Here is a 22,716-nt window from a genome sequence, read left to right as displayed (position 1 = left end):
ACTGAGACAGACATACCCGTCGAGGTCGAGCATGGGATCATGCATGGATGTGACTCCTTTGGTGGAACCTGCAACAACACAGTCTAAAGCCACCAAGGAGCAAGAGTTCAAGCGACTAGAGACGGTGGAGAAAAAACACAACCGGCACAGAAAACATAGACATTCATCCATGGAAGAGGAGGAGGACTCCCCTCCTAGGAAACAAAATAAGAAAACAGACTCCAGGAGGAGTATGCCTTTGCTGACCTACAGATGAGGTACGGGACATCTCGACATTGATGTCGAGCAGAGTGCCTTCGACATTGACAGCCCTGGGACCAATAATCACACCATTGAAGACAGTGCTGTCTTCGGTATCGACAGAATTGGAGTGCTGGAAGCCAATAGAATTATCTCCAGCAGAAACGCCACAATAGACATACCAAGCAGCAGATTATGTGGATTTTGGAGAAGAGGCGACTGGAGAGGAGTGTGTTGCTTTAGACCCCAAGATGACAACATCACTACTTGCAATCTTAGAATCCACAGACAGTACACCATCCGGCTTGACTTTCCAAGGGTTCATGAGCGGGGGTCTCAATATCGAGCATGGCGCCAATGAGGGAGCGCTCTCGGTACCGAAAACCCCATCAATGTTTCCAATAAGAACACAGTCTTCATCAATGAACCCTATACGCCTAATGCCTACGACTACAAATCCAATATGGCTAATGTCACCATTGAGACAGAAGGGTGACCGAATGGGTGTGTCAAAATCTATTTCTTTTTTTGCATGTCCAGCATCAGCCTATGCCCTGTGGAAATTGCCATCACAATATGCAGCCACGCAAGGATTAACTTCCTCTGGTATATCAGAAGGCTACGGTGTGGCCAGATCACGCATAGTTGTGGGTTTAAGCAAATCCCTACAGTGGTCTGTCCTGCTGATTACGCAGAATACCAAATTTGGAAAGTGCAACAAGAGGCTTTGCACAATATGCAGCACGCAGCATTGCATGCAACTCCCGCACCTGCTAAAGAATCTGAGACAGTACCCACGGTGGCGTCTACTGCTAGTCAAATGCTGACTCCGCCTGTGCAGCTGCAAGTGCCAGTGCGGTTTAAGAAGGCAATAAAGAAGAAAACACTATCTGACTTACCCCCAGAAGATGAGAATGAAGATGAAGGAGATAGACTACAGATTCATCGGAAACGGATTATGGAGGGGGTGATGATCCAGATCCACCAGCAGAGGCGCCACCTAAGACTTCCTTGTCGCCCTCAGAAGAGCTGAAAGCCTATCATGCACAAATAAGAGAAATGGCTGAGGCTCTGGGGTTGGAACTGAAGCAACCCAAAGTAGATCTTAAATACCCAGTTTATAATATGATGGCTAAGGCAAGGGTGATGCACCCAGTAGCACTTCCCATGCTGCCTGTGATTACAAAGGCAGCCCAGCTGGCATGAGAGGTGCTGCAAACATCTACACCGACATCAAGAAAATTAGAAAGATTGTACAGAGTACAAGAGGACAACACTTATCTGATGCGGCATCTGGTGCTGAACTCTTTAGTCGTGGAATGTGCAGCCTCTTCAAAAGCAGGGCAGTGGCATACTACTCCTTCTGAAAAGGAAGGGAGAAGAATAGATGTATCGGGGTGGAAAATATATGCCACTTCCAGCTTGGCTATAAAGTTAGTAAATTATGCTGCATGTCTGGCAAGATATGGACATCATTTATGAGAAGTACTTTTCCAGTACTCAACTACAATGACACCAGAAGTGTTTCAGAACAAGTTTGCACAGACAGGAAAAGACAACTGCTGTGACTAGACAGCTACTCAGCACTTTTAAGCATTTTGCAGAGACAGAATCAAGTTATTTGTGGTACACAAGGGGAGGTCCAAGGGGTAGCCAGTGTCAGGGCAATGGCTATCCCAGTGGATAGTCTAGCTGATAAGGTTAGTATACAAAACTCAGGGGAAAGAACCTCCAAAGGCTATTAAGGCACACTCCACAAGGGCTTATGCATCTTTGGCAACCAATCTGGCTGGAATTTCAATGGCAGAAATCTGCAAATCCACCAGCCATTTATAATGCTTTAAGCCATTGATTTGTATCTGACAAAGGAGGCCAGTTTTGGAAGGAGCATTCAGAAGCAGGTACTGCCACAATGACAAGCTCTGCTGTGCCCACCACCAATTGCGGAGCTGGCTAATCACCCATTCATTATGAATGCAATGGATCACAATCCGGATAAACATGTTGCTCACCTGTAACTTATGATCTGGAGGTGATCCATTGTATTCCTTCAATCAACAACAACAAAAGAATAACAAGGAAATCACAGGGATCATCAGCACTTGGCAGTCTGAAAGAAACTGAGCAAGAAAACACCCCAGCTGCTGAAAATAATGGAAGCATGGAGCATGTGCTAGGCAGTTAAAGCTGTAGTGAGTAGCTAGTCAATCTATCTGCAAGGTCCCTGTGCAGGTGTAGAACCAATTCATTATGAATACAACAGATCATCTCCAGATCATAAGTTATAGGTGAGCAACCTATTTTAATGCCCAGGACGGCCAGGTGCTACATCTGCTGGTGAACAAGGAGCTCCAACTTAGAAGATGGCTTGACCCTTCACATACAATCAGGATCCAGCGATTGTACATGACTTGTTTTGCCGCTGGGGCCAGCCAATGATAGATCTTTTCATGACCTGGACAGACACACACTGTTGGAGTTTTGCAGCCGCAGAGGAAGGGATCCAGCCTTGCTTGGAGATGTCTTTCTCCTGCCCTGGACTTCTGAACTCTTGTACATGTTTTCCCCACTCCCTCTCATACAGAGAGTGCTCCAGAAAATTCAAGTAGAGAACTCAGACTGCATCTTAATCGCACCCTGGTGGCCATGCCAAACATGGTTTGCAACTCTCCTGTCTCTGTCAGAAGCCCAACACTTACCACTTCCCAAACAGAAACATCTATTCGCCAGAGAACACAGAACAGTGCTCCACCTGGATATTCAGAGACTTCATCTTGCAGCATGGCAGATTCATCCGAAACAATTCTAGACCACGACATCTTGAGAGTTATTGAAGCATCCAGAAAGCCATCAACCCGAGCATCCTGTTAGGCAAAATGGAAGCATTCCACTGGTTTTGCAAATAGCAAACGTGTTTGGCCTGAAGAGGCTTCATTTGAGTGAGTTTATACCTTTTTTTTTTTTTTTTTTTTGGCAGTTAAAAAAACAATTGGGACTATGTATTGCTTCATTAAAGGTTCATTTGGCCGCCAGTACAACCTACACCTCACATACTCACGTCTTCTCAAAAGAACCCCATCGGACATTTCTTCAAGGGACTGCTTCGCCTCCCCCCACCCCAACCCAGACTAGTTTGTCCATGGGATCTGAAACTAGTACTTACCACTTTGATGCGAAAGCTGTTCAAGCCTATGGCTTCTTGCCTTCTACGATACCTTAACTTCAAGACTGCATTTATCTTAGCCATTGCTTCTGTCCAACACATATCAGAGCTCCAGGCCCTGAGATCAGATTCTCCATTCCTCTCATTTCAGCAGAATAAGGTGCTCCTCTGTCTGGATGTTGTGTATTTACCTAAAGTGGTATCTCAGTATCATGTTTCCCAAGACACTTACTTACCAGTCTTCTTTCTGAATCCATCCTCCGACTAGATCACACCTGACACAACTTAGATGTCAAGCGCACCATATCTTTCTGCTTATATTTGATGGGTGTTCTGCCAGACAATGGTGCTCTTTGTATGCTATGCTGGCCCTAATAAAGGCAAACAAGTCTTTTGCGAATGCCTCTCAGTCTGGATCAGCTCTATGATCAGACTGGCGTACATACTGGCCAATCGGGAAGCACTGAAAACTATCTGTGCTCATTCTACTAGAGCCATGGCAGCTTCCACAGCCTGCCTCCAAGGCATGCTACTGGATGACATCTTCAAGGCAACGATGTGGAGCAGGCCACTTTCACTTTGCTCTCGACACTTGATCCTGGGCCCACTCTCCATTTGGAGCAGCAGTCTTAGACACAGTCCTGCAGTAGGAGACGGATGCTCGCTTACCCACCAACCAGGTTAGTAAATTTCTAGCCTGCTTGGTGTGACTGGACAATCAGGCCGCTACTGAGAAAGTCAGGTAACTAGTTCTTGTAGTGGTCCATTGTCGATTCACCCAACCCTCCCTTCTTCCCGCTGCAGCATTCACCATAATATTTAGGTGCTATGCAACGGTCAAGGGCTGAGGGATTGAGCAGGTAAGTGCTTCTGTTACTAAAAGGGGGCAGGGTTACCGCCAAAACAGGTTAGTTCTGGAAGGTTCCAAGATGTGGCCTGCATGTTCACAGACTTACTTAGTGTAAATGGACCACTATGGGAACTAATGTTACAGGTAAATAACCTGACTTTATGCAGTCCTCTTAGGATAGCTTTGTGTAAATATAGAGCTATATGAGCCTGATTATAGGCTTCCTAATAATATATGAAGCTGCCTTGCACTAAATAGAGAGCTTTGATCAATCTAGTCAAGTATTATTGTCATGACTCCTATCAGCCAGATGAGAAGGGGGGAATTCACTGGAGTTGAATTATTGTCTGTAAGGGATTCACAGTAGGCTGTCACCATGCGCTTTATTTCGATGTAGGAAAACCCAGTCTACATATAAGATTCCCGAGGGGGTAAAGTTGCAAAACCCTCCCCAAAAGGGTTAAGCAATCCTAGGCCTCCAAAGGTGTGTGACTAAGGCAGACCCAAATTAAAGAGTAGCACGCTTCACGAACAAGGGTTTATTATTACATTAAAAGAAAAACAAGATTATGCAATAAGATGAATTGTCTCTTCATAAAGAGGACTGTGTGAGAGTGATAGTTTCCATTAACTGGGCAACTCAGATTCCAAGCAATACAGAAAAGAAAAATATAAGTTCCATTACATGTCTAACTGAACTGGTCCTAACTTTTGACTGGCTGCGGCCTTCCCATTTCCCCAGCAGCTCTTAGCTCGCTGCTTCCTCAGGGCCATCCTGGGACAGATCTAACTAAGAGAACAAAGCTTTCTCTTCTTCAGTAGGTGGCTGTGTGGGCAGTTCCCGTCCGGTCCTCAGGATTGGTCCTTCCATTTTGAATTTCTCAAGCTTTTTCCCTTATTAGGAAAGGCCTAGCCTGCTTGCATTTGCTCTGAGTGAGATCTAGTCCTCCCCCAAAGCCCTACTATCACTACAATTGTCTATCCTGTTCTGACTGGCAGCAGTTCTCCAAGACCTTGGTTAGAGATTTTAGCCAGCATTTTGAACTGGCGATGGCAAGGAATTTAACCTCTGGCCTTCTGCATTCAAAGCCTATAGATAGTGAGCTAAATGGGCCCTTGGTCTAATCCAGCAGGGCTCTTAGTGCAACAGTGTAGCCAAACAATATTATTTGCACTCATGTGATCTCCTTGAATCAATGTTTATTCTCCATAAGTAGCTAATTGTAGGGCTGGTGTTGCAGTTTTAATGAAGGACAAATATTTTCCTTCTAGTATCATAATGCAAAAGATGCCCTTCTAAAAAAGTCATTTCAGTAACATTAAAACCAACATCATGAGGTACTAGTATCCTTGGACACAAATCAAGGATTTGTGTTTAAGTAATAAACTTTTCTAAGCTTACTTTTTATATTGAATTTGTAGGTACCAGATTATGTCACAGTTATCAAGCAACCAATGGATCTTTCAACTGTTATTTCAAAAATTGATCTTCACCAATATCTGTCCGCCAAAGACTATTTGAAAGATATTGATCTGATCTGTAGCAATGCATTAGAGTATAATCCGGACAGAGATCCTGCAGGTCAGTACATGCTATATGGCAACACTTACAATATGATCTGTATTGTAATCCTGAATCTGGAATGTAAAATGAGGTAATGTTTTTAAAAGCCATTCTTTTGTACATAACTCACATTTATTTTCTTACCATTAACATTTATTTAGATAAATGACAGTATTGCATGAGGGAGCCTAAAAGTTAATGTAAATTTTTATTGAACTGCCGATTTAGCTGCTACAAAGTACTTTCTTGGGTGTTTGTAGATCGTCTCATCAGACACCGAGCCTGTTCTCTCAGAGATACAGCATATGCAATAATTAAGGAGGAAATGGATGAAGACTTTGAACAACTTTGTGAGGAAATTCAAGAGTCTCGCAAAAAAAGAGGTGTGCATGTAATTCATCTATAGTATGTTATAAAAATAACGTGGCTGAGTTCCAAAGGATTATGCCCATCTTTTGTGTTTGTATAAAGGAATTGCCAATTGCCCCTGCCTGCTTCAATTCTTTGTCAAATTTAACTCCACCAGGCCCTCAGCCTTCACTCCTTCCGACTTCTGCAATGTTTGGTTAAAAGATAATATTAGTACCTTGTTTCTTTTAAAGGTTGCAGTTCCTCAAAATATGCTCCATCTTACTATTATGTAATGCCAAAACAGAATACCACATTGGAGCATAAGAAAATGGATTCTGAATGTACTGAGAAGCTGAAAATGCCCCCAGTTCCTCTGGATTCTAGCTCTCCTTCCCTCTCTAGTGGTAAGCACTGCTTTGTTATGATTTATCTCTTGGTTTATTTTATGCATTTACAGTTTTTCTGACGCAGCAAGCCATAAACACAATTCTATTTGTTTAATAAGATAATATGTAAACCGTCCAGAGACGTAAGTTTGGGGCAGTATAAACATGTTAAATAAATAAAAAATAATGAGAAGCAACACACAATTGGGGTTCGTGTAAGGATAAATAGGATAACCTGGGGTAAGTCAGTTTGTATCCACAACTAGCTTTAACTTAACAGCTTCTTGAAAGGTGTCTTGCCTTGTACACTGTTTTTCTTCAATTTAAAATATTTCCTGTGACAACAACTTTCTGTAGCCTTATCAAAGAGGAAACTCCGAAGAAAAAGTAGATGGTGCCTGGGTAACCTAGCAAAGCGGAAGAAGATTTCTCACTTCAATAAAGAGAACAAAGCTCCAGGGGAAGAACAAGATGAAGCTGAAAGTGATGGGGAAGAGTGTCTAGAAAATAATGACTCTAGCATGGAGCAAACTGAAGTTGAGATAACTCAGAATTCATTGGAAGAAGCTGAAATTACTCTTCCAGTGCAGCACACAAATGGATGTGAAAATAAATCTGATACAGAAAATGAGAAGCAGCAAGCTGTTGGTAACATAACCAAATGTAGGTCTGAGAAAAGCAACAAGGACACTGAATGTTCAGAACAAAGCAAAGGATGCAGTGGAGACCTACTGGAACCCTCATTGGATAAGGACACTAATAGTAAGTAGAAAGTTCATTTGTTGACATGTCTTGAACCTCTGGGCAAAGAAGCATTTGTTTTGTTATGCATAGTTTCCTTCAGTTGCTTTAATATCACCCAGCCGCCGCCTCCTACTACTACATATTGCAACAATAACACTTTTCTTTCTAGTTTTCCACATAACCAGCATTATATAAAACAAGACTAATGATTGATGATCATAGGCTGGTTTGACCATATGTCCAACTGGCCCTGCCATTGTGCAATAACAGGTGTGAGTGTGCATGTTCTGCTCCCCTCCTGGTACTTCACATAATTGCGTGAGAGCACACACTCTTTAAATACTGCTTTAATTTATACTACTTAAATTACACTCATGCAATTACATGACTATAGAACAACACACTGGGGGGGGGGAGTGTGTGCGCACAGACACTCATCACAAGTGATGGAATGGGCTGGTTGGGCATATTATCCAATCAAATTCATGTATATACTCTATATAGCTTTTGCACACTGAACAGGACTGTGATTAAGATTTATCTACCTTTGTGGATTTCAGCCTTAGTTTTGTATTGTACCGCTTCCCACTCACTACCTGATAATAAATCCCTCTGTAGTCACTGGGAGTTGCTTCCAAGAAAATGTGCATAGAACTAGAGCTTTTATATGAAAGCAGTGATCTGCAGATTTTCTGGAGAAGTCTTGCTGCCTGTGACTCAAAAGTACTTCTATGGCCTAAAATCTTAGAACTCAATGCTTTTTAAAAAGTATACATAATATATGTTCAAACAATACAAAATGTGGGAATTACTTTTATTGAAATACTTACAAATTTTTGATAAAGCAGTTCTATAACCTGCATGTTAGTTACATTATTTTAATTTTTTTAAATAAATGAAGGCATTGAAAATTGTTAGTATGTTAAGCACACTCAAGTGCTGCATTTCTGTTTGCTATATTTATGTACATTCTTTCTAGGGATAGATGCTGGAAGAAATGAGTTGCAACTTTTGAAGCTGTCTAATTTTGACTGGGGCTTTATCTGTTCATAATGTTGAGAGTTTATTTGCCCTCTTTTTTTGAACAGTAATAGTGTTAACTCAGCAGTAATACTGCGTTTCATTCTAGCTTTTCCTTTTAAAAATATACTCTAGATGTATGTGTGCTTCGCATGACACGTGCTAGACGGTCCCAAGTGGAACAGCAACATCTCATCAGTGTTGAGAAAGCTATGGAGATTCTCTCGGAGCAAACACCACCACTCATTGTAGACTATGAAAAGCTTAATGTATGTACCTGGTCTCTTTCTCTAGAATTGTGAAGTAATAAGAGATTGAAATAAATGAAAAAGCATCCTAATTTTTAGGATATATGTGACTACTGATGCCATGGGTGCATGCCATTTCACTAGTACAAAACTGCTAAAATTGGCAGAAATACCCTTCTGTATTTAAGTTAACTTATTTCAGTGATCTCCTTCTAGTAGTACTCTATTGCTGAGTTCAGGATTCCCTGCCTTCATTATATGGTAGCTTAAATATGGATTATGCTATACATTTTCTGTGCAAAGACACTGCTAGTCTAATGAAGTGAAATGTATGTGCATTCACAACAAAGTGTTCCTTGGTTGTCCCACACTAAGCTCCCAGTAAACACGAGCTGGGTGGGGTGGAGTGTGAATTAATAATAATTATTATTATTATTATTATTATTTTATTATTGAGTGAGGCACTAAATTGGCGTGGTTGTGGGGCTTGTGTGCTCTGAGGAAGGTGAGAGCTATGCCAGAGGTCCAACCATACTGGACAGGTCTCACCGGAGGAGCCAGACAAAGAGTGCCTCTCCAATCAACAATATGGTGAGACATAACTTTAATAAATCTATACCGGATCGGTCATCGCCCGGGTCAACAAGGACCGCACCAGGTGCTATAGTCCCTGGACATCTGGTGGCAAGTGGGCAACAGGACTCAGGATCTTCAGTTGAGCAACCAGGGCTGAAGACAGCAAAGTTACTGGAAGAAACATCGCTTAACCGAAAAAAAATACCATATTTTACGGAGTATAAGACGCACTTTTTTCCTTGAAAAACAACCGCCCAAATTCAGGTGCGTCTTGTACTCCGGGGAGAAGTTGGAAGTTGGGCTTGTCGGGGAAGCGGGGGGGAGGGGAAGGGCAAGCAGGGAGGATTCACTTCCCACCTCCCTTCCTCTCTCGCTGGGGCCTGCCAGGAGCGTCCTAGTCAGCCCGCCCGCTGCCCCCCTCCCCAGGCTCCCTCCGGTTGCCACTCCGATGCTTCTGCAGTGAGGGAGGCTGCTGCCCGCCGGCGGCTGTGATGAACAACAACCAGCGGCTGCCGCCGCCGCGGGTCACCAACGTGGGCTCGCTGCTGCTCACCCCGCAAGAGAACGAAAGCAAGAGGACAGAGCGGGGCGCGGTGGAAGGGCTTGGAGGGGAGATGGAGGCGAGGGGAGAAGGAAAGCTCAGAGAGGGAAAGCTCTCAAAAACTGGATTAAATTTAAGGTGCGTCGAATAGTCCGTAGCGTCTTATAGTCCGTAAAATACGGTACGAAAAATGCCAACAAGGAAATAATGATCTGCTATTACAAGTCTAGTCCAACTAGAAGAGGTTATTTAAAAAGAATGTACCAGATTTGGAAAGAGAAGCATCCAGATACAGAAATAACAGAACAAAGGCTAGCAGACCAGAGAAGATTCATAATAAGAAATAAAGTATTCACAGGAGTTGAGCTGGAAGAATTGCAAAGAGCAACACAGGCTCAAAATATGGAAGAAGAATTACCACCAATTGAAGAAGTTGCTCAGGCGCAGGTGGAGGAGGTGTTGGAAATCGAGGATGCCCCTGTTACTGAACTGTTTCAAAATCAAAACCAGGCAACCACCCCTTTGCCTTCACCTCAAAAACCCAAATGCCATTTAACAGAAAAGCAACAAGAACTAAAGCAAAAAATAACTGAGCACATGAACCAAACAACCACCAGGGTTCGACTTCCAGCTCTAAAAACAGTTGCCAAAAAACAACTCGCTCAGGCATTAAAAGATGTCAATGCTGCACTTGCAGAGATAACAACCAAGAATTTGCAAGAAACAAACCAACTAATGTACAGTGCAGCAACAATAACAACACAAGAGCTCAGATATAAGATCAGTGGACCTGTAAAAAAAGAAAGCAGTACATCACCTAAATGGAAGATTAGATTAGAAAATAAAATCTCCAGGCTTAGATCAGATGCTAGTAAATTGAAAGATATGAAAGACAAGAAGCTGAAGAATCAAAACACCAAACAGTATCTGATCCAAAAATACCACCTAGATTCAAGGAAAATTAGAGAAGTCCTGGAAATAATAAAGCAGGAAATAACAGCAGTGTCAAAGAAGATTAGCAGGTATGAAGCCAGAATTACACAACACAGGCAGAATCTCCAATTCCAGTCGAATCAGATGTAGTACATCCCATCCCAGATGGCCACATGCACCAACAGAGAAATGCACCAACAGAGAAAAGAATGCTGGTACACAGTGCTTCTTGTTGGAGTTATGGAGACCAGCAAGACCCACCCAATAGCTTTGAGGATCTAGTGTAACTGAAGTACAAAGGCTGCAGAACAGAGTCTCTCACAGAAAGGGATTGTAATGTGGAGACTGCCCATCTACACTTCTTATTGCAGTCTCTCCATCACTTATGTCCCTCCATACCATCTCTACTCCTACTCTCTTTGCCACTTCCTCGTGCAACATCTTCACATTTCTCTGTATAGTCATTCACACAAAAACATGTACAAGTGTACAGACCTCTGTACAACATGATGTCTGAATAGGGCTATTTTCTGTTCTTAATTAGTACAGAATGAATTATTTAGAATCCTTCAGTAAGGTATGTATAGATGTTCTATAAACTTAAGCATTGTGGTATTTGTTTGTAACTTTGTATTCTTAAAATTTCTTCATTCCCAGATATTATTGAACATTGTTGTTGAAAAAACTAGAAACTACACTATATTTCAGTTGGAAAAACTATATGCCTTGCTTAGCCAATGTATTTATAGACATCGCAGGGACTATGACAAAACCAAACTAATCCAGGTATGGTATTTTACACACAGGTATGTTCTTGTGGATATTCAGAACTATGCATTCCAGTGTATTACTGGTTCACCCTCATAGTGGTCATCGGGTTTTTGGATTTTTATTGTTTGTTTCGATTCACTTCCCTGCAGCCTGTCTTAACTAAATTGCCCTTTTTAGAATGCAGACTGAGATTAAACTATACGTATCACAAATATATTGGTACACATGACACTATATTGCCATTCTCCCTCAGTGGGGAAATGTATCCAATGATGCTGGGTTGCTCCTCCCACCTGCTCTGAGACGGGGCCAATCAAAGGACGGCTTTGCCGAGGAACGGGTGCAGCTATTCCTCTAGCCCCCAGTTTTTGCCCCCTCTCACTCTGGTTCAGTGCATATATTTTGAGTTCAGTGTCTTAGCTAGGGGGTGACTATTCCTCAGAGCCCAGGAATATTGTGCCCCTGGTCTGCTACAGTGTGTCACAGCTCTGTCAACATGGGAGTCAGCAAGAGAGAGGGAGATCTCTCCCCCCAATGATTCTACCACAGCCTCCATATGCTGGGTGCAACTGATGGCAGCAATTCTTCCCACCACCAAAAGCCACCCTAAAAAGGACAAAGCCAGGGAGGTGAGTAAAACGGCTTGCAAGGCCACACGGAGTGCTAGGGCCCTGAAGGAGCCAGTCCATAGCCCGAATCCCCCAATTGCACTGACCCCTACACATGGTTCCAGGGATGAGATGGCACAATAGACAAGCAGGGAGGGCCAGGGGGCATGGCATAGGCTGGGTTTCCACCTAGCAGACAGACCAAGCGTCCCAGGATGCAGCCCCTTGCTGCAGACAGCAATAGGAGTCCCAAGTGCACCTGTTCATCCTGTACTCCACTGACAGGAGGAAGAGTAGGCAGACAGAGAAGAGGAGGTTATCATCTGCATAAAGATGCTCCTCTGACACTTGGTTGCAGAGAAGCTGCAAAAAGAGCTTTTCCCTCTGGTTTTCACCAATGCTGCAGTATTTGCCAATCGTTCCTGTTTTCACTCTGGCTGACATTAAGGACAGTAGGGGCCGCTCCACCCCTAGACCTGACTTGGGCAATTCCTATCCCCAGCATTCTTAATTGTTCCAGGCTTGAGGCTGATCTTCCTGTCCTCTCCTCTAATGGCTCATCCATACCTAATCCAGCAAGTCCCACTGAAGACTCGGGTGACTTAGATAAGGAAGACCATTCATGATCTCCATTATTGGGATTATTCCTTGGGCTCACTTTCATTCCTGGACTTTGCAATGGATGCTACTGCTGTGGCAGGAAAAGATCACGGCATGTTCTCACCAGTGGGTAACACTTCCCAAGAAGGTCTTGTCATCCCTCTCATGGTGGACCTCTCCAGCCACCCTGAAAAAAACTTGATTCCTCCCAGTCCCTCAGATTCAAGTCACCACAGATGCCAGCCTAATGGGCTGGGGAGCCCATTGCCATCATCACCCGGTCCAGGGTTAGTGGTTGGATCTGAAAAACATTACTGCATCAATTGGCTGCAGCTCTGGGCGGTATGTTATGCCTTATTCAAGTTGCTGCCAATTGTCCAAGATCAACATGTGCTGGTTTTGACTGACAATACCACAGTCAAGGTGCCCATCTGCAGGCAAGGTGGCACAAGATCCTGATCTCTAATGAAAGACGCAGAGCTGCTCCTGTTGTGGGTGAATCCAACCTTCAGTCCCTAACAGCGGAACATATAAGAGGGGAGCTAAACATAGTAGCAGACTGTCTAAGCCACTCCCAAGTGGACCAGGTGGAGTGGTGTCTCAGCTCCCTGGCATTCAATCAGATTGTTCATAAGTTTGGTGTCCCCGTCATAGACCTCTTTGTGAAGCCAGACAATGCCAAATGCTCCCACTTTCTATTCAGGTAGGAGTTGAATGGGGCTGAGGATGTGGATGCCCTCAAAAGGCCTGGTATATGCTTTCCCCCCATATCCATCATCCCTCAAACCATTTGAAGGGTTCATATGTTACAGGCATAGGTCAGCTTAATTGCTCCCCATTGGCCTTGCAGGCCCTGGTTTTTGCACCTGATGGAGCTTTCAACGGTAGCTTCTCTGGATCTGGGGTCAGATACTCCTCTCCTGCACCAAGGCCCAGTGTTCCTACTCAGAGCTGGAGTGGATGAAATTATTCACTTGAAGTCTGAGGGGAGGTCCCTAGAGACCTGCAGTTACTCTATAGAGGTCATTAATACCTTACTGGCATCATGCAGACCCTCCACTAATAAAATATACCAGTCTACCTGGAGGGCATTTTCAAAATGGTGCAATTTACAATTTTTCACCTTCTAGCTTTTCTTCAAAAAGGGATAGACAGTGGCCTTCACTCCAATATCTTAAATGGTAGGTGGCTGCTATAACTTCAGTTCTGGATGCAAAGGGTATCTCATCTCTAGCAAGACATCATTACACGAAGAGGAGAGACAGCGTGGTGTAGTGGTTAGAGTGCTGGACTAGGACTGGGGAGACCCGAGTTCAAATCCCCATTCAGCCATGAAAACTAGCTGGGTGACCCTGGGCCAGTCACTTCTCTGTCAGCCTAACCTACTTCACAGGGTTGTTGTGAAAGAGAAACTCAAGTATGTAGTACACCGCTCTGGGCTCCTTGAAGGAGGAGCGGGATATAAATGTAGTAGTAATAATAATAAGTAGTAGTCCTGGAAATAATAAAGCAGCAAATAACAGCAGTGTCAAAGAAGATTAGCAGATATGAAGCCAGAATTACACAACACAGGCAGAATCTCCAATTCCAGTCGAACCAGAGACGTTTCTACCAAAGCATAGAAGGAGAAAATGCAAGAACCCTAGAAACACCAAATAAAGAAGAAACAGTGCAATTCTGGGGGAAATTATGAGACAATCCAATAGATTATAATAAAAAAGCAGGCTGGATGAAAGAGGTCGAAAAATGTAACCAACAAATGCAAGATCTAATAACAACACCAGAATTAATAAGTGAAAGAGCAAAGAAAATTAAAAATTGGATTGCGCCAGGCGACTATGAACTGCATGGCTTTTGGCTTAAACACCCAACAAGCCTTCATAAACAACTATCAAAACAGTTCAATCACATTTTGCAAGGAGGTGATATTGAACAATGGCTAACAACTGGGAAAACTCATCTCATCATGAAAGACCCAGCAAAAGGTGCAGTTCCAAGTCATTATAGACCGATCACCTGCCTGCCAACCATGTTCAAATTATTAACTGGAATAATAGCAGATGAAGTGATGCAACACTTATTAACTAACAAACAGCTTCCAGTTGAACAGAAAGGAAATTGCCCGAACACCAGAGGCACAAAAGACCAGCTGCTGATTGACAAAATGATTTTAGAAAATTGCAAGAGAAGAAAAACCAATCTAAGTGTTGCATGGATTGACTACAAGAAAGCCTTCGATTCATTGCCTCACACATGGATACTAAAATGTTTAGAAACAACTGGTGTCAGCAAAAACATTTAGATATTTATAAAAAAAGCAATGAGCATGTGTAGTACACAGTTAACAATCAACGGCGAGACACTTGGACAGGTTAGCATTAGAAGAGGCATTTTCCAAGGGGACTCACTATCCCCTCTATTGTTTGTAATCGCCATGACCCCACTTTCACAAATACTAAACAAAACAGGCCTTGGATACCAAACATCTAAAACATCAAGTCAAATCAACCATCTGCTGTACATGGACGATCTGAAGTTGTATGGAAAGTCCCAGTCAGAAATCGAATCACTGCTAAACACTGTCCGTATATGCAGTAGTGATATAGCAATGGAGTTTGGACTAGACAAGTGTGCTGCATTAATAATGAAAAGAGGAAAAATAACAAAAACAGAAGGAATAGAACTACCCAATGGAAGCAACATCAAGAACCTGGAAGAGAAAGAACATTACAAATACTTGGGCATTCTCCAGACTGATAACATTGCACACACTGAAGTTAAAAGAAAAATTGGAAGTGAATACATCAGGAGGGTTAGAAAAATCCTCAAGTCCAAACTCAATGGTGGGAACACCATACAAGCCATAAACACCTGGGCTACACCTGTTATCAGATACACTGCAAGAATAGTAGAGTGGACCCAGGCAGAGTTAGAGACGCTAGATCGCAAGACCAGGAAAATCATGACCATCAATCATGCTCTGCACCCCCACAGTGATGTAGATAGGCTATACCTCCCTCGCAGCTCAGGTGGAAGAGGAATGCTGCAAGTCCATCAAACAGTAGAGGAGAAGAAAAGAGGCCTTGAAGAATATACAAGGGACAGTGAAGAAGGTGTACTTCAAATGGTCAATAACGAGAAACTATTCAACACCAATGAAAGAAAGCAGGCCTACAAGAAAGAACAAGTCAGAGCAGAAAAATGGAGAAATAAGTCCCTGCATGGTCAATATTTGCACAATATAAGTGGAAAATCAGACATCACCAAGACCTGGCAATGGCTTAAGAATGGCAACTTGAAGAAAGAAACAGAGGGTTTAATACTGGCTGCACAAGAACAGGCACTAAGAACAAATGCAATAAAAGCAAATCGAAAAGTCAACAACAAACAGCAAGTGCAGCCTTTGAAAAGAAGCAGATGAAACAGTGGACCACCTAATCAGCTGTTGTAAAAAGATCGAACAGACTGACTACAAACAAAGGCATGACAAGGTAGCAGGGATGATACACTGGAACATCTGCAAAAAATACAAGCTACCTGTAGCCAAAAATTGGTGGGACCATAAAATTGAAAAAATCGAAGAAAATGAAGATGTAAAAATATTATGGGACTTCCGACTACAAACAGACAAACATCTGCCACACAATACACCAGATATAACTGTAGTCGAGAAGAAAGAAAAACAAGTCAAAATAATCGACATAGCAATACCAGGGGATAGAAGAATAAAAGAAATATAAAAAATCACCAAATACAAAGATCTACAAATTGAAAATGAAAGGCTGTGGCAGAAAAAGACCAAAATAATCCCAGTGGTAATTGGCGCCCTGGGTGCACTTCCAAAAGACCTTGAAGCGCACCTCAACATCATAGGGTCCACAGAAATCACCATCAGCCAATTACAAAAAGCAGCTTTACTGGGAACAGCCTATATTCTGTGACGATATCTATAACAACAACATTGACAATAAAATTCAGCCATCCCAGGTCCTTGGGAAGGACTCGATGTCTAGATAAAACAAACCAGTCAATAACAGCTGTCTGTGTAAATAAATAAATAATAATAAAACGGGTCTCTTGTCCACCCACAGGTTTCGACTTGAGATCTCCACATAATCCTCACAACCCTCACTAAAGCTCCCTTCAAGCCCCTCAGGTCGATTTCCCTTCAGTTCCTGTCCTTGAAGGTTCTCTTTCTCATTGCCATTACCTCTGCATGTAGGGTTTTGGAACTGGGGGCTCTTTCTACACATAAGGAGCTGTTTGATATTGCCTGATTATGTCCTACAGTTGGATCCTACCTTTGTCCCTATGGTCAATTCCTTATTTCTCAGATCATAGGAACTCATGTTGCCTTCCTTTTGCTCTAATCCCAGTTCATCTAAAGAAAAGGAATGACATATTTTGGACGTGTGTAGAGCTGTTAAGATTTATCTCCATCACACTAAGAGTATTGGAGTTAGAGTTATTCTTCATTTAGTTTTGTGACAATTCTCTGGTGTACAAGGTGTCTAAATCTACCCTTGCTAGGTGGATTTGTTGGTGTATAGACTTGGCCTATGCATCTAAGGGTCTCCCTTCTCCTAGGTGTGTTCCAGCCCACTCTACGAGGAGTTCAGCTACTTCCACTGCCCTGTCCACCCTGGCGTCTTGGCTTACAAGGCCTCCACTTGGACATCCTTGTCTTGTTTCAGGAGGTGCTACAAAACCCTGAGTTGGGCATCAGCTGATTCCTCGTTTGGGAGATGAGTATTGCAGCAAGTGGTTCAACATTAAGACCAGACTCTCTCTCTCTCCCCCCCCCCCCCCGATCACTTGTAGGGGCTCTGGTATGTCCCGGTATCATCGGATACACTCTCCCACTGAGGGAGAATGAATAGCTGGCGCTTACCTGAAAGGTCATTCTCCTCAGTGGTAGGGAGTGTATCCTTCCCACCCGCGTTTCATCTGTTCTTGGTTTCCTTTCTGTCCTTTCCTATTGGACAATTTCCATTCTGTGATGGACCATTTCCCCCGGGGCCTACATTAGTGATATGTATTATTCCTTGAGGGTCCTCCCTTTTTCGCTCATGTTTGTGGTTATGTTTTTTTTATCGATGTGTTCATATCATTTAAGTGCATTGTTCATTGGCACCAGAGCAATACTACTTCTACGACTTCAAACTGTAGACTAGGGGGATAGCTCTTCCCATGTTAACAGGCAAAGTCGTTCTTTGATTGACCCGGTCTCTGAGCAGGTGGGAGGAGCAACCCAACATCTTTGGATACACTCCCTACCACTGAGGAAAATGACCTTTCAGGTAAGTGCTAATGATTCATTTTCTCAAGAAGCCATTGTCCTATCTTGACTGTTGGCACAGATATTTGGCAGTCTGTACTGCACTCCTGAGGTTAACCTAAATTTGCCTGCACCTAGAAACATGACCACCATCAAGAGATGGAACAATTTCTGAGCCCTTCTACTTCCTGTATTGGAAGCATAACCTGTGTCCCTGTGTGTTGTGTTGTTACTTCATAATAATTAGGTTGTTGTAAAATATTAATGGACATGGTACAGTTTTTAATTAGATTCTCTTCAGTAATTTTTATTTGATTTACTTATTTTATTAATATACTGCCCAAAATCTGTTTCTCTGGGTGGTGTACAGTAAAGACAACTAATTTTTCATTTGCATGATCCCCACAGCATGCTAAAATCATCTGAGGTGGTCCATCTTCAGTTACCACCAACACGTCTGGTGGAGACTCAGAGATGGGCCTTCTCTGTAGTTGCTCCTGGGCTGTGGAATGCACTCCCGGCAAAAATCTGTAATCTGAGTTCATTATTGGCTCTTCAGGAAAGCCCTTAAAACCTATCTGTTTGGCCTGGCCTTCCAGGATTTTTAAATTGCTTTTAAACTGTAAATATTTGGCCTGGTTTTCCATGGTTTAAAAGAGTGTTTTAATTGTTAACTAGCCAACCCGCACAGAGCATCTGTGTGCTATTTGGGGCCGGCTTTTCTCCCCTCCCTCCTGCCCCACTCCCTCTTTCCCACTCACTCACCCCCTTTCCAGTCTCTCCGCTGCTTCCTGGGCTTTGCCGCCGCCACCACCTCTCCCTTACCTGGGAAGGCCTGGCCATGCCGTCCCGCTCCTGTTTCCAGTGGCCAGGCCAGGCTTTGCCGCCGCCTCCCCCTTACCCAGGACTGCCAGCCTGCTGTGCCGCCGCCGCCTCCCACACCCTGTGGACAGGCCGGGCTTTGCCTCCTCCTCCTGCCGCCGCCCAGCCGAGGCTGCCTCCTCAGGCCGTTTTGCAGCCTGCTGCCATTTCTCCCCCCCCCCCCCGCCGAACTCTCGCCCAATGCAAGGAACTCTCACAAGAGTTCCTCCCCCAAATCCAGGAGGACATGCATGCCGGCTAAGAGAATTAAATATATAGATGGCTTTATGTTTTTACAGTTTCCGATTTTAACTGTTAATTGATTTTAGTAGTTTTTATTTTAATATACTGCCCTGAGCCACCTTTGGAAGGGCAATAACGAAATTAAATAAATAATAAAAATAAATAATAAATTAAACAAAATTAAAATGATTAAAGCATTACAATGCAGCATTAAAATCATGTTTGAGAATTGGTACAGATGGCAATCTTAATTCAGACTTAAGCCATGGTGCATTCAGATTTTTTTAAATTGCCATTTTCCAAAGCAAAAAAATCTATTTAGGGCACAGTTAGTGAATGCTAGCTGACATCCTAACTACCACAGTGGGCATGGAACGGAATGCTCTGTCTGCTGCAGAAACCTTCCCTAGAAAGGCAGTACTCAGGAACATACTTTTGGGTGGCCTCCATCTGTCCTTCCCCCGGAAGCGTTCTGTGCCACTCAGAAATATTTTCCTGAGGGCTGTGTGGCTCTCAAAGACATATTTATGCAAGATCAGAGCACTTTGAAGAGAAGGAAAGAGCCCTAAAATTTGCTTTGCCTGCTACGCACTGTACCATGCACAGCTAGGGTAAGTTTCCACACTCACTGTGTGGTAGTTAAGATGTCAGTCACTGGATTTTAGTAAAAGATTTTTCTGGAACCTTGCTGTTGTCTTTTTGCCCTCCAAATGTGGGTTTCTGGACATATGGTTGTGCATGGTGGTCAGGATTTTAAGTTTCATTCAGTTTTGGCTCTTTGAGTGGAAATACATGAACTGAAGCTGCTTTCTCTACTGAAATTCTACAGTGCAGATTTGCAAACATAATCTCATCTGAACAATAAAATCTGATAATGATATTTTAGCAAAAACGTCTTTTAAAATGTTTTATTCTTTTTTCACTGGCACCTTTTTTTCCCCATTTGCAGGAAATGATGAGAGAAGTTGTTACCTTCAATTAATTCCATTCACGTACTCTTCCAGTTTGAAATGTGTTATTGGCAATTAATTTGAGACTGAATATTATTGGTGTACAATAAATAGATTTAATTAAATCTTATGTCCTTGATTCTGCTCATGAGTGTAGGCACCATAGCATCTTGGTGAAATGGGGAGCTTGAATGAAAGAGCAAGTGGTTAGCTAATGTGCCTAGCAGTCACAAGCGTATTTGGTTTTTTCCTTTAAGATTATTTTATGATTTGGACGCTGATTTTAAAAATTCTGGTTCTATGGGGTTTTCAGTGAGGCTTTAAAAATAAATATGCATTACACCAAATTTTCTCTGTAAATTGAAAAACATGCTAATTTATCTCAACATATTATTTTTCAAATCATGTACATATGTTGAAGCTCTATTTTAAAAAGCCAGTATCTTAACATTTCTCACAGTTTTTAACAAGGGCAGAATACTCTAGTATTCCCGTTTTTCAAGTTCCCAGCAATATCTAGGTTATTTTTATCACTGTACTCATTCTTTTAGTGTTAATACAACTTGTATTATCTCTTCAGTGCTCTAAATGTTATGTAATATATAAATGTTACATGTTAATAAAGAAAATAAATTTCTGTATTCTTAACATAGTTGGATGTTATTTTTTTCTTTTTAAGTCATATTACCTGTATATTTAGTTGAATGTAACTTACCTGAGTAGAGATACCACACTACCAGTGCATATGTTCTTGTGCTTATTTTGGAGTTGTAAATACTGAACATTAATGCCTCGGGTAATGAAATTGACTTGGAAACCATGATACTTGAGAATAATTTTGAGAGTTTTGAGCTTTCCCCTTTCTTCATATTAGAGAAAAGCAGCCATTTTTGTGTTAACATGCAGCATTCATATCTGACATGCTACATGTATATTTTACATTCTGGCATTGTACCTGAACACAAAGCATCATATGATAAGTGGCCTTGGAGAAGCCGCTGCCAGTCTGTGGAAACAATACTGGGCTAGATAGACCAGTGATTTGACTCAATATATGGCAGCTTCCTATGTTCTTATGTAGCCCTTTATTTGCAAAAATGGCACAGAAAGATTGGGAATCTGAACCATTTGAGAAATTGCTTTGCAGAAGGCTATGGAAAGTGCACACATGAAGCTCACTGTGTGCATTGGGAATATGTGTAAACTCATGTCAGTTTGGCAATACAGTACTTACTAGTTTGAATCTTGTTTCTGCATGTCAGAAATTCCAGCTGTAAACCACCATTCTTTGAAAAAATAGATACAGCCAGGCCTAAAAGCTTTTATCTAGATTTCTTCTGGCCTTATCTCCACAGACTCAAGTTTTAGTGCAACTTAAATATGTAGCCAAAATTGAATTAACTAATTTCATGCAGTATGGCAGAAATTCTTAACCTGGGGTCCAGGGGCCCCATGGAATTTTTTTTGCTGCATTGCACTTAATTTGCTTCTTGGTGAGCCAGAATAAAGTTATTGAACATAACTACCCTGACAAAACCCCCCCCCCATTTTGATTGGTAGTTGAATAAAAAATATAAATGGATAAGGGGGTCCATGAGTAATACCCGAGGAGGGGGGGAGTCCTGTAGGTACAAAAAGGTTAAGAACCTCTGCAGTATGGTATTTGATCAGTTACCAATTAAAAGTCATAATCCTTTTAAATTAGGGTTACCTTTTGGCAATATACTATACTTCTCATGAGCCTTTTTGGCTCTTGGTCTCCAACTTGAGGGAGAGGCAAATAATGGGGCATGGAGGACTACATAGTGAGAAAATAAAATGTGTACATAGGAAAATCCCCTCTCAAACTAATTCCAAGTAGGCTGGGGAAGACCCTGTCTGAAACCTCGAAGATCCTTTGCCAGTCATAATAGACAACTGAGTTAAATGGGCCAGTGAGTTCTGACTCGTTATCAAGAAGTTTTATGTTCTCATAATTTTACTACATCTAGAAGAGTAATTTGAAGGAGCTTGTCAAAGAGTGGAATTGAACACTTCAGCAGTCTAGCCTTGAGAACTCTGTGCATGGCAGTTCCGTGAACAGTGTGCAGGGCTCTCTTCATGGATCAACTTGAAACATGGGGTTGTGGGAGCATGGCAACAGGTGAAGTCCCAAGATATGCTGAATGTATTCGCAAGATTCTTGTGACGTGAAACTACTAGTACTATTTATATACCACTCCTCAAAGAAAGCTCTTAAAACTGATTTACATGGGATAGGAAATGAGAGAATCTGACCACAACTGACCATCAAATAAGTTTCGTTCTCTGAAGACAGGAAAGATATTGCTTCTGGAAATTGTAACCTGTGGTACATTTTGGAACCTGTGCTTAGCTGAACATCTTGGGACAATTTAAACTTGCAATTTTTTATTTATTGCAGGTTAATTGAAATTAATACCAAATTCTGCATGGGCAAAATAAATATTTTCTTTTGCAAGCTGTCCTGAGCAGCAATGTGCTGGAGGGACAGGGTATAAATAATTAAAATAAGTTTTAGAGGGATAGAGACATCCGGGCAGAAAACAGCTTTGCTTTCAAAATATTCTGTGGGTGGGTTTGCATGATCTGCAACACGGGAAATGGGGAAAGGTTGGTGTGATGTCAGTCTGCCCAGGTCCTGTTCTCTGTCGTTCTCCCAAAGTTCTCCCAACTGCCTGAATTCAAATCATGGTTGCAGAAGTTGGGAGAACAGATTTTTCTCTATTCTCCGGCTTACTGATTTGTAGAGGGTTGTGCAAACGTGTCCT

At 42.4% G+C, this 22,716-nt stretch overlaps 1 protein-coding gene and 1 long non-coding RNA gene across 7 annotated transcripts in view; one reads left to right on the top strand and one right to left on the bottom strand.

Moving 5' to 3' along the window:
- ATAD2 (ATPase family AAA domain containing 2) overlaps positions 1 to 20,575 on the top strand; it is a 124,332-nt gene extending 103,757 nt beyond the window's left edge. For all 4 annotated transcript variants that reach the window (XM_053250623.1, XM_053250624.1, XM_053250625.1 and 1 more), the window contains 7 exons: positions 5,676 to 5,835; positions 6,078 to 6,200; positions 6,420 to 6,572; positions 6,912 to 7,316; positions 8,454 to 8,587; positions 11,274 to 11,402; positions 19,927 to 20,575. In XM_053250623.1, the coding sequence (XP_053106598.1) occupies positions 5,676 to 5,835; positions 6,078 to 6,200; positions 6,420 to 6,572; positions 6,912 to 7,316; positions 8,454 to 8,587; positions 11,274 to 11,402; positions 19,927 to 19,959 (1,137 nt within the window). In that variant the 3' untranslated portion in view covers positions 19,960 to 20,575. The remainder of the gene's footprint in view (positions 1 to 5,675; positions 5,836 to 6,077; positions 6,201 to 6,419; positions 6,573 to 6,911; positions 7,317 to 8,453; positions 8,588 to 11,273; positions 11,403 to 19,926) is intronic.
- LOC128325145 (uncharacterized) overlaps positions 1 to 22,716 on the bottom strand; it is a 46,758-nt gene that overhangs the window by 22,077 nt on the left and 1,965 nt on the right. For 2 of the 3 annotated variants that reach the window (XR_008307280.1, XR_008307281.1), the window contains exon 3: positions 1,140 to 1,603. This is a non-coding gene — a long non-coding RNA (uncharacterized LOC128325145). Of the gene's footprint in view, positions 1 to 1,139; positions 1,604 to 2,810; positions 3,105 to 22,716 lie in introns of those variants that run through there. The other variant, XR_008307282.1, reaches the window with a different exon arrangement.

The sequence above is a fragment of the Hemicordylus capensis genome, chromosome 4 (genome assembly GCF_027244095.1).
Source record: "Hemicordylus capensis ecotype Gifberg chromosome 4, rHemCap1.1.pri, whole genome shotgun sequence".
Taxonomy (NCBI): domain Eukaryota; kingdom Metazoa; phylum Chordata; class Lepidosauria; order Squamata; family Cordylidae; genus Hemicordylus; species Hemicordylus capensis.
Note: the sequence above shows the minus strand (reverse complement) of the source record. Positions and strands in the feature narration are given on the sequence as shown.